This window comes from Sorex araneus, chromosome 6, assembly GCF_027595985.1.
Source record: "Sorex araneus isolate mSorAra2 chromosome 6, mSorAra2.pri, whole genome shotgun sequence".
In the NCBI taxonomy this organism is placed as follows: Eukaryota; Metazoa; Chordata; class Mammalia; order Eulipotyphla; family Soricidae; genus Sorex; species Sorex araneus.
In genome coordinates, this window is record NC_073307.1 from 7,931,412 (window position 1) to 7,948,549 (window position 17,138).

At 48.6% G+C, this 17,138-nt stretch overlaps 1 protein-coding gene across 1 annotated transcript; it reads right to left on the bottom strand.

The window, feature by feature from the left end:
- Positions 1-2,614: 2,614 nt before the first annotated feature.
- Positions 2,615-17,041, bottom strand: LOC129405649 (protein ZGRF1-like). The gene is made up of 6 exons (XM_055142508.1): positions 16,855-17,041; positions 13,327-13,399; positions 10,826-10,906; positions 9,507-9,566; positions 5,370-5,549; positions 2,615-4,912 (listed from the first exon to the last, which is right to left on the bottom strand). Exons 2-6 carry the CDS (start codon positions 13,345-13,347, stop codon positions 2,726-2,728), a joined length of 2,529 nt encoding a protein of 842 aa, XP_054998483.1. The 5' UTR covers positions 13,348-13,399; positions 16,855-17,041; the 3' UTR covers positions 2,615-2,725.
- Between the last annotated feature and the right edge of the window lie 97 nt (positions 17,042-17,138).

The following is a 17,138-nucleotide window of genomic DNA, read 5'->3' on the forward strand; positions in this document are numbered from 1 at the left end:
GGAGCAAGTGATAGGTCAGCAGATAGGGCACTGGCCTTGCACTCAGCCAATCTGCATTCAATCCCCAGCATCCCTTCTGGCCCCTGCGCACTACCAGGAATGACCCGAGAAGAGACAGGAGTACCCGAGTACCAGCAGGGGTGGCTCCCAGAGCAAAACATACACTGGCCTCCAACTCAGTATTCTCAGGAGGCTATTCTAAAAACAAAGTTCAGCGGATTTGGGACTTGATGAAATGTACAAGTTTTCTGCTCTCGGAGACATTAGTCTGACACTGGAACTTTTGCTGTGTACTGTGGGGCTTGAGGAAGTGACAATACTGATGGGGACGGGAATGAGGAAACTCGATTATGGATAGAGGACAGGAAGACCCCTCCCTGTGTTTAGAATGGCAGTTGGGGCTAGGGAGACGGCTCTGAGGCCCTGGGCACTTCTTGCATGCTGAAGCCCCGGGTTTAATGTCTCCCAAGCACTGCTGGATAGGCTCCCCGTCCACCCGCCCCGCTGCCCAAGAGAATTGTAATGAGATCAATCTGAACTCAGGACTTAAAAAAAACAGGGGCTGGAGCAATAGTAGGGCAACTGGGTTTGATCCCTGGCATCCCCTATGGTCCCCTGAGCAACACCAGGAGTGATTAATGAGTGCAGAGCCAGGAGTAGCCTCTGAGCATTGCTGGTGACCCAAAAGTAAAAAAAAAAAGAGAAAGAAAGAAAGAAAGAAAGAAAGAAAGAAAGAAAGAAAGAAAGAAAGAAAGAAAGAAAGAGAGAGAGAGAGAGAGAGAGAGAGAGAGAGAGAGAGAGGGAGGGAGGGAGGGAGGGAGAGAGAGAGAGAGAGAGAGAAAGAAAGAAAGAAAGAAAGAGGGGGCTGGAGAGATAGCACAGCGGGTAGGGCGTTTGCCTTGCACGCGGCCGACCCGGGTTCAAATCCCAGCATCCCATATGGTCCCCTGAGCACGGCCAGGGGTAATTCCTGAGTGCAGAGCCAGGAGTAACCCCTGTGCATCGCCGGGTGTGACCCAAAAAGCAAAAAAAAAAAAAAAAAAAAAAAAAAAAAAAGAAAGAAAGAAAGAAAGAAAGAAAGAAAGAAAGAAAGAAAGAAAGAAAGAGAAAGGAAGGAAGGAAGGAAGAAAGAAAGAAAGAAAGAAAGAAAGAAAGAAAGAAAGAAAGAAAGAAAGAAAGAAAGAAAGAAAGAAAGAAAGAAAGAAAGGAAGAAAGGAAGGAAGGAAGGAGCAAAATAGCACAGTTGGTAGGGTGTTTGCCTTGCACACGGACAACACAGGTTTGATTCCCAGCATCCCATATGGTCCCCTGAGCACCGCCAGGAGTAATTCCTGAGCGCAGAGCCAGGAGTAACCCCTGTGCATTGCTGGGTGTGATCCAAAAACCAAAAAAAAAAAAAAAAAGGAAGGAATGGAGAGAGGGAGGGAAAGGGAGGGAAGGAGGAAGGAAGAAAGAAAGCAAAGACGGGGCTGGAGCAGAGTCCAGGGGCCCCCAAGGGTGCCTGCCTTGCAGCCTCTCCTTGGGCTCAGTGAGGCACAGGGGCTTAAGGTGCTTCCCTTGCACCAGCTAACCCTGGTTAGATGCCCAGCACAAGCTCCCTAAAGCAGAGAAGCCAGGAGGAGCCCTGAGCACTGCAGGGTATGTGTGGCCCAGCCCCCCAACCCCCCCTAAAAAAAGCTAATTTAAAAACTCTGCTCGCATGGATTGAAAGCAATGATCAGGAATGAATTCTGACATGAGGCATTATTCACCTGGACGTGTCCCTGCTGGGCGCCCCGGAGGAGGCAGCAGACCTCCCTTTACCATGCACCCTCCTTCACAACTGACTTTATAAGGGCGGGATTTGACGCCTATGCCAGTATCGTGTGCCTGTTCGGTGGAGAGCAGCCTCCAGAGCAAACGCCCGCTCTTCCTCTGAGCTCGAACTGGGGGCCGGGGTGGAGGCAGCTCTGCATGCTGGAGGGCCCTGGCGTGACTCCAGCATCATGTAACCCCAAGAAGCCTCTAACAGTGGCTCAGATACAAACGCCTCATTAGGGCCTGATAGTATGGTAGACAGGGGGCTCGCCTTCCGTATGGCTACCCAATCCCTACCACCCCTTATTAGCCCCCCCCAGTCCCACCAGGAGTGGTGATCCCTGAGTGCAGTGCCAGGAGTGAGCGCTGAGCACTGCCAAGAGTGACCCCCAAAACCCCAAATGCTTAGTTATAATGCTATATGCCTAAAACCTGTTACGTCAGTGTTATTTTAATAAAAGGGGTTTTTGGAGGGGAGCTCGGGGATCACTCCTGACAGTGCCCAGGGAATCGCATGCAGTGCTGGAGACTGAAAACTGAAGACAAAAAGAAATTACACCTGGGAAAAAAGCTCACGACTAGGGTGAATGCCTGCCACGCGGAAGCCTGGCTTTGGTCCCTGGCAACACCAGTGCCAGCAGTGGCCCTGGTAGCTCCCCAGCTAGGAAAAGAAATTAGCAAAAGGTCACAAAATATTATTTAAGACCAAAAGAATCAAGTAATAAGGACAAAATGAGAATTCCATGAAATAGAAAATTATATACAGTAAGAATGGACAAATTCTACAGTAGTTATGTTTCAAAAATAAAGCTGAAGACAAAAAAAGGAAATGTAATATGCTCTTAAGCATTAAAAATAAATTAATTAAGGTCAAGTTCAAATATTCACACCAATGGAAAGGAAAGGGGCAGAGCAGTCCAAAGTGGCTCTAACCTTCGGGATAGCTCTGTGGCTTGGCTGTCCGGAGACCCTGCTGCTGTTTAAATGTAGTGTTTCTCCTTTGCATTATCTCCAGGCCTTCCAAAGCTGTACTGTGTTCAGACAATGACTTTAAGAGACAAATGTCATTTATGAATCCAGAAGGTTCCAAAAGATTTTTAGAACTATTTGAATACTGTTTTTCTCCAGCAGTTTCTACTTCCGTAAGATCCTGGGGCGACTTTTGAATCCTTCCCAAATTTTTTGATTCAGGAATGTGTGCCTCTGTGTCTTTAGAAATAGGATTCCTTGTTCCCAGAGGGTGAAAAAAAGGGTTGGAAGCTTGGGTATGTGATTCTCCAAGGGCAACACGTTCTTCAAAATGATTTTGTTTAACATTCAGTAGCTGGACACGCTCATCACAGCTAGAAGTTGATGGGAATAAAACCTGTTCATCGTTCACAGCTGAGTCATTTCCCCAAACAAAAGACTGAGCCTGTTCTGAAAAGAAATTGTTTTTAGGAGGCTGATTAGTAGCAATGCTGGAAAAGTGAGGCGTCAGTAAACTTGTTTCAGTCTTTTTAGATGTATTTGGAAGTGCAGCAACGGCATTACGAATGCTGGCTTTAGACGGAGTGGCCTCTTTATTATCTACATTTTCATCATCCGGCCACTCTAAAGATGAGTCAAAATTGCTTAATGTGTCACTACACTCCTGCTCTATTTCTTTCCCAGCATTCCCAGCTTTCCAGGGTCCTGGGTAGAAGCCTACACGAGTTCTATCGCAAAACTGGGAGAGAGGCTCTGTTGGTTCGCCCCTCTCGGACCTGAGGAGGTGCAGCTGTGCACCGCCAGCACCTTCACAACTTCCACCCTGTCGCCTTTGACGGCCGGAATGTTCATCGGTCCCTGAGGCTTCCTCTCCCCAATCCTCTGCGTCCTGGGGCACTGTGTGGCTCCCCTCGGATTCCCCCTCAGTGTCACTGGCTTCAAAACTGTTCAGATTAAACGTCACCTCCACCAGCGGTTGCTCGGCATTATCCCTAAATTCAGAAATTCGATTAAGATCTTCGTTATCACTGTTATTTTCAGAAGACACGTGGGTGATGTCATCAGAGAGCCCAGCATTGGTTCTGAGGGAGGGATCCGTCGGTAGATGTTCCGGTTCCAGCCCTTGCTCAGACTCCTCTTCGCGTCCTCCATGTCTGCTTCTCTCCTCAGCATTTTCTCGAATGAGAAGTGATTCTCCCAGGCACATCCGGTTGCTTTGATGAACACGTATTTCACTCTCTTCTTGAGTGCCAGGTTCTGACAGAAGGCCGCCATTTTCGCCGTGGCCACAGGTAACAGGGGCAGCACTGCTTTCTGTGACGGGAGGACTCTCTAACTCTCCTCCTCGAGCCCAGGGTGGATCATGATCACCCACTGGACTGTCTTCATTACCGTCCCCGCCGCTTCCCGCCCATGCTGCAGAGAAAGGTTTCCCCTCCTGTGCCCAGACGTCGCTCCCGTTGTCCAGGCTGCCGTCCTGGACCTCGGCCTTCGCTGCTGCCTCATTTTCCTCTTCAGCTGGGGACTGCTCAGGTGACCTCTGTGCGGGCAAGTATACGGCCCAGCGGCTTGTTTTTCTCGCGGTGTTCCCCGATGGCTGCGGGTACTGCAGACCTTCTGGCCGCTTCCGCTCAGCCGAGCACCCTGGCGGAGGAGGGATGGTGCCACAGCCCTGTGGCTGTGCTCTAAGTTCAGAACCCAGTGCTCTGCACGCACCGGCTGGCTGGGACTTCAGCAGAGCCAAGATCCGGGCTTTGCTTCTGATGCTGTGCGAGACTCCTGCGTGGGGAGGTGACAAACCATCTCGTTTCACGGGCCCGTCAGTCAGGAAGGAACGCTTGTTTTCAGGACTGACAGGAGGGCAAAAGTCATGTTCGTCACCTCGCGTTTCTGGATGACTCTTGAAGGCTGATGAAGAAAAAGGTGGCATGCCATTTCTCTCTCTGTTCTCGTAAGCAACAGTGTTCTCAGCGACTGCCGGCCCACTGCTTCTATCTTTCTGGCCAGCAACAGCAAACAAAGGAGATGTGTCATAAAGTGAAGAAAGAAGCGAAGGCCCAGCTTCCTTAGCCTCAGGCGGTGCAGCCAGTTCCCTATTTTCTGAAACAACTACTTTGGGGGGCACTTGACGTGGTCCTTGAAAACCCTAAAAATATTTAAAAGCAATAATTAGCTGTTTCATAATATACATTTTCCAAAGAACTTATGAAATGAATTTGCCTTAAAAAAAAAAAGGAATATAAATGTTCTGCAAAGTGAAGTTCTTATTAAGATATGAAATGTGTATGCTTTGGGGGGAAGAGATACTCAGCGGAGTACGCACTTTGCAAGCAGGAGGGGACTTCCAAGCACCAACGTGGGAGAAAGCCCAGAGTCTGGCCAGAGGAGGCTCAAAGAGAAAAACATGGGTCAGAGAGGGAGTACAGGGTCAGGCACCAGCCCTGCACACGGCCAACCCTGGTTGGATGTGGGACAGACACTGTATATGCGGTCCCCAAGCACTGCAGGAGCACAGAGCAAGGAGTGAACCCTGAGCACAAAGCCAGCCCCGAGGACCCCTGGGTGTGGTGCCCAAATAATACATAAAACCCTAAGAAACTTACAGTAAACTTCCTTTTTAAACCAGCGGGCTGGCATCCCTGGGCGCGGCCAGAGGACACGCACCTCCCCAAGCCAGGGGCTGCTCTAGCGACGGGCTGCCCCAGGGCGGCGGGCCCGGCAGTCTTAACCTCCTCGATGGTGACCAAGTATCGGTCACCTTCCAAGTCATCTCCAGGTTTCACCTGCATTTTAAAGAATAGACCAAAGTCATAAGTAGCTAATTATTGGAATTCTATGTCTTCTAAGTCAGATGATATATAAGTAGCTGCTCTCTGAGTAAGCTGTTGGGGTCTCAGGAGCCAGCCTGAGACTTTGACTAAACCCCCTGCCCCTGAAAGCAAGACCAGTCCTGTTTTCAGGGGCCCCGGGGTCCTGCATTCCACACACAGGCACTCTGGTTGAGGAGGCAATGGGATAAAGAGTGTGACAGTTAACATTTGCCTGAGCTAGTTAACCCGGGCCTGAGATTGGGGAATTCAAATCACTAACTAGCATCTGTACTGAGCTCGATGAGACAAGCGTGATACATGCGTGGAATTCCACCCCCTTCCCCCTGATTGTGTGCATAAAGACCCCTGTGTAAGAATGAATAAACGGAGACTGCTTGACCACCAGACTCCCCGTCTCTGCCCGGTGACCTTCTTTCTCAGCGGCAGCAGGAATCCCGCAGCGAGCAGAGGGCAGGGCAGAGGCTTCTCCCCTTCCCACTCCCTCTCCCACAGAGAGTAAGTCCGGTGACTTCGGGGCTCATACTCCAGTGTGCCGGGGTCGACTGGCCAGGACCCCAACAGTAAGTAACTAAATTCTTTTGGAGGGAAGCCCACCCAGTAGTGCTCAGGAGACCAGGTGGTGGCAGGGACTGAAGCTCGGGCTCCTGCAAACACAGCAAGCACCCCTGGAACTTTGAGCTGTCTCCCTGACCCCCAACAGCAAAATCTGTATTTAGCATTAGTACTAAGTTAACTACCAACCAGTGCAAAAAGGATACAGCAACAATAAATATTTTTTCATTCCATAATATTGGGGGCCTATATGAAATCTTTTGCTGTATGCCCGAGATATAAAGGCAAACAGGAAAAACCATGAGGACTGGATGGATAGTACAGTGGGCAGGGGGCATACCTTGTATGCAGCCCACCTGGGTTCAATCCCAGGACCACAGATGGTCCCCTGTGAGACCTGTCAGGAGTGATCCCTGAGCAGAGCCAGGAATAAGCCATGAGCAAAACAAAAAAAGAAAGAAAGAAAAACAGGCCTCCTTCCAAGCTGTTGAAATTCATACATACAATTAAAAAAAAAAAAAGACAAATAAATGTGTGTGTATCGCTATTGTTTTGGGGTCACACCTAGTGTTGCTCAGGGCTCTGCTCAGGGACCACTCCCGGCAGTGCCAGGGGGCTATATGTGGTGCTGGGGATCAAGCCCAGGCCAGCTATTTGCAAAGCAAGTGCTTTATCTGCTGTACTATCTCTCTGGGCCCGAAATCTTTCTAACTAGAACTCTTCAATACCAATTAGATATCTTCATAAATAAACATAATTAGTCATAATTATCACAACTTAAGTGATTATGTCATTATAATTATTTAATTAATTTCTATATAAGCATCTTTAATCACCTTAAAATATAGCAATTGACACACATCTGACTGCAACATACCAATACTTGAAATATAAAACTCTGTATCAGCTTAATCTTTAGTAATTAAATTATTTACAAGGAAATAACAGTAATTACCACAAACTGATTATCTACAAAAACGGTGTCTCAGTCCCAATATAAAATATGATACTTTTATACTATCAATATTAAAATACCATTAAAAAATACTATAATACTGGGGGGGTTGGTGATGGAAGATGGGCACTGGTGAAGGGAAGGGTGTTTGAGAATTGTATAACCGACATAATCCTGAGAACTATGTAACCCTCCACATGGTGATTCAATAAAATTAAAAAAAAAAAAAAAACAAAAAAAAAAACAAAATGCAAAAAAAAAAAAAAAAATACTATGACCACTATTGGGGCTGGAGCAATAGCACAGCGGGTAGGGCGTTTGCCTTGCATGCGGCCAACCCAGGTTCGATTCCCAGCATCCCATATGGTCCCCTGAGCACCGCCAGGAGTAATTCCTGAGTGCATGAGCCAGGAGTAACCCCTGTGCATCGCCGGGTGTGACCCAAACCCGCCCCCCCCCCGCCAAAAAAAAAAAAAATCTTAAAAAAAAAATACTATGACCACTATTAATGTCAAATAAAATTTTAAAACAGTTTAAATACCATGGCCCAAATCATTACAGTGTTAATAAAAATATGCATTATAACACTAAGAATCACTGAAAAAAAAAGTATATAAGATAGCACCTCTATAGTCTTGGTCTGACTTTAGACCAGCCCAAGTCTGGTTTGGTTTTACTGGAGAAGTTAGGCTACCTGGGAAGTACATGAAAGAAGGAAATGAATTTGAAAGGACGAGCTCTAAAGTGGTGAGGGAAGGGGAGGAGGGAGGAGGGGAAACACCCTGCAATGCTCAGGGCTTACTCCTGGTTCTGCAACTCAGGAGTTACTCCTGGCGGGTTTAGGGACCATGTAGGATGACAGGGATTGAACCTGGGTGGGTTACGTGCACGGCAAGCACCCTACACGCTTACTATTGCTCCAGCCCCTAAGATCCTGACTCTCACCACCGAAGTACATCTTTAATTCCCTACCTTTTTTCAAATGGAAGAAAAACAGAATCTTTGATAAAATATTTTAAATTAATGTCATGGGTCAGAAAGGTAGCTCAAAGGACTGGCACACGTGCTTTGCATGCAAGAGGCCCAAGTTTGATCCCTTGTATCACATAGTATCACTGCTGAGGCATGACTCTTCAGCCAGGAGTATCCCCTGAGCACCACGAAGTGAGACCCCCCCCAAAACCAAAACAAACTTTTTTTTTTTCCTTTTGGGTCATACCTGGCTCTGCACTCAGGAATTACCCCTGGCGGTGCTCAGGGACCATATGGGATGCTGGGAATCAAACCCATGTTGTCCGTGTGCAAGGCAAATGCCCTACCCGCTGTGCTATTGCTTCAGCCCCCAAAACAAACTCTTAAGGAGACAAGGGAAAGCTCAAGACCTGCTTGGCACATGGGAGACCCTGTACCACATGGTCCTCCAAGCACCACCAGGTGTGACCCCTGATCCCCAAATACAGTTTTCACTCTAGTTCCCTGCCTATCAAAACCATGTCATGGTTAGACTACAGAATGAGTCACTTTCTGGTTCAAGTCCCAGCTCCGCCACTGGGAACCTGCCAAGTCACCACCTCTCTATGCTGCATTTCCAATCTACACAAACCACGGGGGAGGGGCTAGGAGATGTTTGGCAAATGAGACCCTAACAATCTCTAGCACAACGTGGTTCTCCAAGCACCAACGTGGGTCCTAGAGGGGAGACCCCCAAATACAGCCAGAAGTAGGCCCTGAGCATCACCAGTATGGTCCCAAAACAAAACAAAAAATAGGGATATGTAAAGATTTCATTCTCTTTTTTCACTTTTTGGGTCACACCCACCGATGTTCAAGGGTTTTTCCTGGCTCTGTGCTCAGGAATCACTTCTGGCGGTGCTTGGGGGACCATATGTGATGCTGGGGATTGAACCCGGGTCAGCCGTGTGCAGGGCAAACGCCCTATGCGCTGTACTATTACTCTGGCCTCAAAGACTTCATTTTAAATGAAATAAAATCTAAAACGTTTAGCGCATATGCGGCCTGATCCCATGTGCTGCTTGTGCTCACGTGGCCGAGCACATGTGTTGCCTGCATCTCCCCTCTTGAGATGTGTACTTTCATGCTTTCCTGTCTAGTGCTAGGACGTGTGTAGAGCTCTCTCCACCCTAGGAGAAGCCCGAGTTCTCTCTTGAGCGAGTTATTCTTACTATTCTCTCTCCCACTTATCCCTTCCTCCTTCCCTCAGAAACCTCTAAGTAAAATCTGTTTACTTCAAAAAAAAAATCTAAAAGGTTTAGCTCAAAGTCCAACTAGTAATAGTAATAATGACTATATTATTTAACTACTCAAAGAGAAGTACTCAAAAAAGATTTCCTTAACAACAACTTAAAAATAAGATAACATTATTAAGATAAACATTAAAATACCTCAAGGCACTTAAGAAATATACTCTCCAAACACTGTCCTTTGTCATCATATAAAATGGCCTGTATTAAAATAAAATAAAATAAATGTTAAACAGGAACAAACATAATTCTGTTTTCTTAAACATTCATAGTAGCAAACAAAATAGCTATAGAAGTAAACCATACCATGAAAGATCACCCACTTTGTCATCTGGATTAGAAAGTGCATAGGCCGCCGGGGGACATGGCTTGGTGATAGAGGATGTGTGAGAGGCCGTGGGATCCACCCCTGACACCATCCCCCAAAACAGTAGGAAGTGCATCATGTTTGAAACAGACGCACTGCGCAAGAGAACAAAGGGCTGTGTGCCCTACCAGGAGGAACCTGAAATGGAATTAGGAAGCAAAACTGGAATAGCGGGGCTTTGGCAACAGCAGACAGGGGTCAGAGAGAACTCCCAGGGCTGGAGTGCAAACGGGAGGCGTGGGGGCAATCCCCGGCACGCCAAGGGGAGCGACCCAAGACCCAAGCGAGGGGGACCCTCCAAGCAAACAAAACCAGGAGGGGGCAGAGAGCTGGACAGAGGGAAGGGGCTTCTTTTGTACCCGGTTAAATAAATCCAAGGCATCATAGAGAGACCCCTGAGCCCCTCAGGAGGAAATCCTTAAGCAAAGAGCCAGGAGGAAGTCCTGAGCACTGCTGATGGTGCCCCTTCCCCTAATACAAAACAAATTATGGTAGTAATGAAATATGGACTATCAGAAGGATGAACAGTGTTTGAAGTGGTCATCAGCACTGGGACAAAACAGTTGTTTATAAGGTATAATGAAGATGGGGCCAAAGCAATAGTATAACAGTTAGGGTATCTGCCTTGCACGAAACTCACCTGGGTTCAATTTCCAACACCCCATATGGTCCCCTGAGCACTGCCATAGTGCATAGCCAGGAGTAAGGGTTATAAGTGCAAAGTTGGGTCCAAAACAAAAATAAAATAATAATAAAGTATAATGAAGGCAAAAATAATAATAAGGTCTGATACAAAGGAGTCCTGGGGGCAAGGAAGCTAATCCCATTACTGCTTCAGGCTTTCTCCTTGGCTCCTCTAGCTATTTCTCCACTAGACACTTATATGCTAGTTTCTATTACTTTGGATTTTTGTGGGGGCAGTAAGACTTACTGATAATTTCTCTCTTCATACCTTGTCAGTTTATGGACATATCTAACATTTTATTACCTCCAAAGTTTTCATTATTATTCAATAAGGAAAATAAAGTTTTCCTTATTCTATCAAAAGTCAAAACCCAGCTTTGGACTTTGTAGTCAACTACTTGGCACTTACCTTATTTCCTAAGTGACTGATCTTCAGAATTCCATCCTGCCACACTTTTGCCTTCTTTAGCTTTTGGTGAGTATAGAGTACCTGAAGTCCACAAGGATGAAAACAAAGAAAGGGTTTCTATTTCTAGCAGTTAGTGTTTTAAAGACATTGTCAACGAAAAAAAAAAAAAACAGATCAGCACAGCAATTACAAACAAAAATTTTTTAAATGAAAAAAAAATTTAAAAGACAAGGGAGGGGCTGGAGCGATAGCATAGCAGGTAAGGCGTTTGCCTTGCATGCAGCTGACCCGGGTTCAATTCCCAGCATCTCATATGGTCCCTGAGCACCACCAGGGGTGGTTCCTGAGTGCAGGGCCAGGAGTGACCCCTGTGCATTGCCGGGTGTGACCCAGAAAGAGAAAAAAAAAAAATGGAAGGGGAAAAGAGAAGTATAAAAACCTAAGGAGGGCTGGGGGGTGTACAGTGAGGAGAGGATTTGCCTTGCAGGTGGCTGCCCTGGGACAATCCTGGCCCCGCTTACGGTGCCCCTGAGCTCAGAGGCAGGAGTGAGCACTACTGAGTGTGGCCCCAAAACCAAAACAAACACAAATTTAAAAATCTAATAAAAAATTGAAAAGGTAGCTAAGCAACAAAAGTACTTCTGAGTTACCTGAAACCAGTTGTTGTTGGGCAGGGAAACCTTTGTAAGCTTCTCCTCAGAATGGAGTGCGGAGTCCCAGAGGCCGCACGACAGTCTCAGGGACCCGCAGACTTCCACTCAGACACCACCTGCCTCTCTCGCGCAGTGGAGTCCTCTCCTAGGGTTATGTATGTGTAATGCTGTGGGGCCGGGGAGGCAGTAAGGGGGAAGGGTGTGTGCCTTGACCCCGGTTTGATGACTGCCTTTCCTGTGGTCCCCCGACCACCAGGAGTGACCCCTGAACACAGGGCCAGGAGAAGGCCTGAGTAGAACTGGATTTGGTTCCAAAACAAAATCAAAAGCACGTGTAATACTGCAAATTCAGTTCCACACTGAGGGCTGAGGAGCTAGTGAGAAGGGCTAGTGTGCATGCGTTGCATGTGAGAGGCCTGGGTTTGAGCCCTAGCGCTGCATGGTCCCCCAAGCACTGCCAGGAGCAGCCCCCACACATTGCACTGGAGGCTGCCCCTGATAGGACCCCAAAACTAGAAACTAACAAAATAAATCCAATATTGAATGCAGAAACATTATCTGAAAACCTAGTTCTTCTCTATTAAGTCAAACATTAAAAAATTTGCTAGAGGCCAGCAGGCAGGGCACATGCCTGGCATGAGACTGACCCTGGTTTACTCCTGGTACCACAGATGGTTCCTGAGTGATCCCTGAGCGCAGAGCCATGAGTAAGCCCTGAGTACTGCCGTGAGTGGTGCCGTGAGTACTGCCAAGGCTAACAGACAAAAAGAATTTGGAGGGGCTGGAGAGATAGCACAGCGGGGAGGGCGCTTGCCTTGCACGCGGCCGAGCCGGGTTCAAATCCCAGTATCCCATATGGTCCCCTGAGCATGGCCAGGGGTAATTCCTGAGTGCAGAGCCAGGAGTAACCCCTGTGCATTGCCAGGTGTGATCCAAAAAGCAAAAAAAAAAAAAAAAAAGGAATTTGGAAAAGCATATAGCAAAACTACTTTTAACGTTTCCCCCCCTGTGTTATGATCTTATATACAGAGCTATTTTCATACAGATGTAATTTTTGTTCACTCTTCTATACCACCAAAAGAAGCAATCTGTGTTAAATGGAATTTTAAAAATTATTTTTTTTACATTTATGATTTCCAATATGAAATACCTCAGTAAATATATGCCCCACAAGAGCATACACCCTAAGTTTGAGCCCAGGTACCACATGACCCCCAAACACCTACAGGGTGACCCCAGAGGATCACAATGGGTGGCCACCCCCCGTTATCACAAAAAGAGATAAAATATGCACACATTTATACTAGTAAGGTATAAAATTGGTTTTTAATGAGACCGTTATTTGCCTGAAATTCAAATCTAACCGTCCTGGTTGCTTCTTTCCCCTTTGGTTTCTGGGCAACACCCGAAGGGGCAATGCTCAGAGGCCACTGTGGGCTCCGTGCCCACAGGAGCGCAGGCAGAGCCAGGATTCGAAGTAGGATCTTGGCCACTAGGCAAGTGCCTTAAATTTGGGGCTATATCTCTGGCTGTTTGCTTGACTTTTTTTTTTTTCTCTCTTAAAAAAAATCTTGGCAACTCTAGCGAGGCACTTTTTTTAATTTGCTTTAAGGGTCACACCCGGTGATGCACAGGGGTTACACCTGGCTCATGCACTCAGGAATTACTCCTGGCAGTGCCCAGGGGACCATATAGGATGCTGGGAATCGAACCCGGGTCAGCCGCGTGCAAGGCAAATAATGCCCTACCTGCTGTGCTATTGCTCCAGCCCTAGCAAGGCACTTTTGAGGAAGAAAGGAGGGGAGGAAAGACAAGGAGAGAGATAAATTGAAAACTGCTAAGACTTACAACAAATTCCTGGGTTCCCATTGTTTCTTCTGTATAAACCAGAAAATAGTGGTTGTTCAACTGTTTATACCACCTAAAATGAAAAAGGACAAAGAATCTTCAAGCCCAGGAAGAGCCTAAGTATCAAAATACAAACCTCCTCCACATGAAAAAAGGACAAAGAATCTTCAAGCTTATGAAAAGACTATCAAAATACAACCCTCCTCCCACCCCAAACTCTTGCTCTAACGCTTCCAAGATCATACCAAGCAAAGAAGGCTCAAATTATCTACAAAAATAACAGGATAAAAGCTGTGGGAAGATCTCCCAAGACAGGAAAGATATCAAAAATAACTAGCAGTCTCAAACATATTTCTGATGCTATAAGAAAATAACTCTTCCCCCCAGACCCCTCACACATTAAGTTCCTTAGGCGGTTCCATTTTTAAAATTACTGAGTCACTATATTCACCACAAGATGGCCCCCTTGCCTTGAATTTCTTTCCTTTTTACATGTTAATGTTGCACTATAGCTAGGACCAAATATATATTTCTGCAAGAAACACATCTTTTCAATTATCACTAAAACAAGTACTATAGCTATCCTATGCCTACTGGGTAAAATTGTTATTGTCGAAATGTGCAAATCTCATCCTCAGCAGGGGTCGGGGACCCCTTGCATGAGGTCCCGCCCAGCACCACCCCAAAAGTTAAAAAGTTAAAAATAAAAATCACTGGGGCCGGATAGACTGTACAGTGAGTAGGGCGTTGCCTTGCACATGGCTGACTCGGCTTCAACCTCTAGCATCCCATATGGTTCCCCGAGCACTGCCAGGAGTAACCCCTGAGTGCAGAGCTAGAAGTATGCCCTGAGCCTTGCCAGGTGAGACCCAAAATGCCAAAAAAAATTTTTAAAACATTAAAAGAAAATCTTCAGCGGTGAATTAAAAAGTAAAGATGCCAAATAATTATTTTCCCCTTAAAGGAATAGTTCTAAAGGTATGAATCCAAGGCTGGAGTGACAGTACAGAGGGTAGGCCATTTGCCTTGCACGTGGCCAACCCGGGTTTGATTCCCAGCATCCCATATGGTTCCCTGAGCACCGCCAGGAGTAACTCCTGAGTGCAGAGCCAGGAGTAACCTCCTTCGGGGCTGGAGTGATAGCACAGCGGGTAGGGTGTTTGCCTTGCACGCAGCCAACCCGGGTTCAAATCCCAGCATCCCATATGGTCCCCTGAGCACCACCAGGGGTGATTCCAGAGTGCATGAGCCAGGAGTGACCCCTGTGCATTGCTGGGTGTGACCCCCCAAAAAAAGAAGTAACCTCCTTTGCACCACCGGGTGTGACCCCAAAAAAAGCAAAATAAAAAATAAATAAATAAAGATATGAATCCTGGAACAGCAGCTTTAAATAGCACCATCTGAGAAAGAAAAACTCTGGTTCTCTGGCCCCAGCACTAACCTGTAAGCCAGAAAGCCCGGGGTAGCCACAGTTTTAACTAGCCTGCAGATGATTAGCGATACCTGCCAAGTTTGAAAACTCAATCCGGAAGACTAAGGGGGCCTACACAAAGCTTCATCTGGGTCTGATCCTCCTTTATACAAGCACTGTAGTCCCGACAACATCAATTTGTCGTTCATCAATTTGCTTGGTGGGCACCACTAATGTCTCCATTATGAGACTTGCAGTTACTGTTTTTGGCATATCGAATACACCATGGGTAGCTTGCCAGGCTCTACCGTGCAGGCGGGATACTCTCAGTAGCTTGCCAGGGTCTCTGAGAGGGGCAGAGGAATCAAACCCCGGTCGGCTGCATGCAAGGCAAACGCCCTACCACTGTGCTATCACTCCAGTCCTTTATACAAAAAAAAAAACAAAAAAAACCATCAAATAGGGTACCTACACATTATTTATGTTACCTATATTATTCAATAGATACTAATGTCAGATACTGCACTATGCCGAGACACTAAAATGAACAAACCATGAGGCTGTAAAGATAGTACAGTGGGTAGGGCGCTTGCCTTGCACGCTGCCAACCTGGGTTTGATCCCTGGTATCTCATATGGACTGACAGAAGTGATTACTGAGCACAGAGCCTGGACTAAGTTCCGAGCACTGCTGAGTGAGGCCCCAAAAAACAAAATAAAATAAACAAAGTACCACCTGGCTGTTTTCACCAGGACCCCTCAGAGCAGGCGGGTTGAGTTTCCCTCCCCACCCGGAGCAGAGCCCAGGCACACAGCCATGCTCAAGGCCACTCTCCACACGTTCAGACGAGCCTCACACATGAAGGAACCAGCAGAGGAACCTGGGGGACCTGGGGCTGAGATCTCCAAGCCTTCTAGGATGGATCGGGACTGGGCCTCCACCACCCAGATCCCCCACTTTCCAGTAGCTAGGTGGTCACACCCAGAAACTGCCCCTGGTGCCGTGTAGTCCATTCAATGGCCAACATCCAGAGACTATAAAACCAAGCTCCCGGAAGTGACATCGAGCCTAGTTCTCTCTCCTGGAGAACCTGGCAAGCGACCGAGAGTTTACTGCCTGCAGGGCAGAGCCTGGCAAGCTCCCCGTGGTGTATTCATATGCCAAATACAGTAACAATGATGGGTCTCATTCCCCTGGCCCTGAAGAGCCTCTACTGCTGCACTGTTGGGAAGGACAAGTAAAGAGAGGCTGCTAAACTCTCGGGGTTAGGACGAACAGAAATGTTACTGGGCCTGCTTGAGCAAACCGTTGATCAACGGATGACAGTGATACAGTGATACCCTTTCTAATCTCAAGGCATCTTCAGTCTAGCGGGCGTGACTAATAGCTAAAATACTAAAGGAGAGCCGGCGTGACAGTTCAGCGGGTAGTGCGCCCGCCTTGCACAGGGCCCACCCAGGTTCAACCCTGGGTCTCCCAGAGGGTCCCCCCAGCCCGCCAGGACTGATTCCTGAGTATCCCCGGGAGCACCGCCAGGAATAAGAGGGGCCTCTCGTGAACAACCCACCAGCTCCGAGAAGCACCCAAGGGCCAACCTGCGAGGGGAACTAATCCTTGGCCCAGGAGGCGGGCACGCTGCCCCCCAGCAGGCTCCCGAGGGCCGGAGGCCTCACGCGGGAACTCCGGGGAGTGCGCCCACGTCCCCGGGGGAGAGTCCCCCGCGCTGCCCGGGGAGGCCCAGCCACGCCGCAGGGGCCGTCGGGCGCTGCCCTCACGACGCTGGCGGGGACAGCAGACCTTCCGGGCGTCCTCGGGCGCGGGGACAGGCGGGACTCCCGCACAGGCTCCCCGGGTGGAAACGCCTCCGAGGTGCGACCCCCACCCCCCCCCCCGCAACGCCGCGTCAGAGGCCTCGGGGCCGCGCCTCCCGAGGACCGCGGTCCCCAACGCTCCGGCCCTGGGGCCGGCACACGCCACAGGACGCTTGTCAGGCCCCGGGCGACACGACAGCGTCCTGCGGCCCCCGTCCAGGTGCGCGCGGGGCGAGGGGCGGCGGCGCCGGGCCGGCCCCGCGGAGACGAGGAGCCCGCGGCGGGGCTTCCACTCGGCGCCCTTACCGCTCGGCCTCTGCTGCCGCAGGTCCTTCCGTCCCCCCGCCCCAGGCCGGCCATGCGGCCGCACGCTGCGATCCCGGCGTTTATCTCCGCCTCAGCCCCGCAAAAACACTTTCCGTCCCTCGGCCCGAGCGCACAGGATACACTTTCGAATTTCTCCCGCGAACGCCCGTGCGTCATCCACCGGGGACCGCCACAGAGAACGTCCCAGCGGTAGGCCCGCCCCCTTCCTCTCGCAGCCAATCACCTCTCTCTCTGGCGGCGCCCCGCCTTCCCGCCTCCCCGCC